Source organism: Alligator sinensis, unplaced genomic scaffold (genome assembly GCF_000455745.1).
Source record: "Alligator sinensis unplaced genomic scaffold, ASM45574v1 scaffold1061_1, whole genome shotgun sequence".
Taxonomy (NCBI): Eukaryota; Metazoa; Chordata; order Crocodylia; family Alligatoridae; genus Alligator; species Alligator sinensis.
In genome coordinates this window covers 277,500-278,454 of record NW_005843066.1, presented here as the reverse complement: position 1 = coordinate 278,454, position 955 = coordinate 277,500, and the positions used below count along the sequence as shown (strand labels likewise).

General features: G+C 40.2%; 1 protein-coding gene across 6 annotated transcripts in view; it reads left to right on the top strand.

Moving 5' to 3' along the window:
* Window positions 1-955, top strand: part of TRMU (tRNA 5-methylaminomethyl-2-thiouridylate methyltransferase) — a 39,945-nt gene that overhangs the window by 19,807 nt on the left and 19,183 nt on the right. For all 6 annotated transcript variants that reach the window (XR_003092090.1, XR_003092089.1, XM_025193548.1 and 3 more), the window contains one exon: window positions 806-906. Coding sequence is in view for 4 of the 6 variants with exons in the window: in XM_025193548.1 (XP_025049333.1) it covers window positions 806-906 (101 nt within the window). In the remaining 2 variants the exon portion in view is untranslated. The remainder of the gene's footprint in view (window positions 1-805; window positions 907-955) is intronic.

Genomic DNA, 955 nt, shown 5'->3' with positions numbered 1-955 from the left:
GAGTGTTGTTGGTCTGCCCCCCGCTCCCCCTTTCCCTACCCTTTCCCCTTCCACTACAGCAGTCTCACCAGTTGCACACAGCTGGGCTCTAATCCTCACTGCCTGTGTGCTGTGCTGTGGCTGTGTGCACACACGGGCATTTATTGGGCAAATTATCGGCCACTTCAGGCCGATTTGCAGTACAGACAATTTTCTTTATATCAGTACCGACCTGATATTGGACCGATGTATTGGTGCACTTCTAACTACTATATTTTTTTTCTGCACTCCCACTGATGCATAGTGCAGTTCTCTGGACAGGTACAGAGTCCTATCACTAAAATATGCTCAGCCTCACTCTTTCTTTTTTTCTATTCTCTGTGAACATCTTGTCTGTTATCACCTTAGTTTCAGCTTCTTTTTCCTGATAAAAGCCTTCAAAGTCCTGGAAAGAGAGCCAGCACCCAGCTTCCCCCAAAGCAGTGGATAGAGTATGATAGACTATTGAATGAGACAGGTAGTGGAAAGGTCAGTGAAGCTGATAAGGCAAAGTGCTTATCAAACTGAAACTGGCATTGAGAAACGTTTTTTCTTTAAGATCTTAGGGTTTATTTGTAGCAACACCAGGAACAGTCATTTCTGATGGAAAAAATGTCAAGGTGGTGTTTGTTTAATTTTGAAGATACATATTTTTTAGACTTCGGATTTTTGCATAGTTATACAGTCATTTTTGGGGAGCAAATTGCATATATATTGTGACTGATCTTTATTTCTGAAAGCAAAGGAGTTATGAAAATTACCAAATTATGCTTACATATTTTCTTAGGTTTGTTCCTGTATACATTAGGACAGAGGGCTAGATTAGGAGGCCTTAAAGAAGCTTGGTTTGTTGTAGATAAAGATATAACCACAGGAAATGTCTTTTTGGTAAGTATATTTACACTTATCCTGAGGTTGATTAATGTGCACCTTGCAT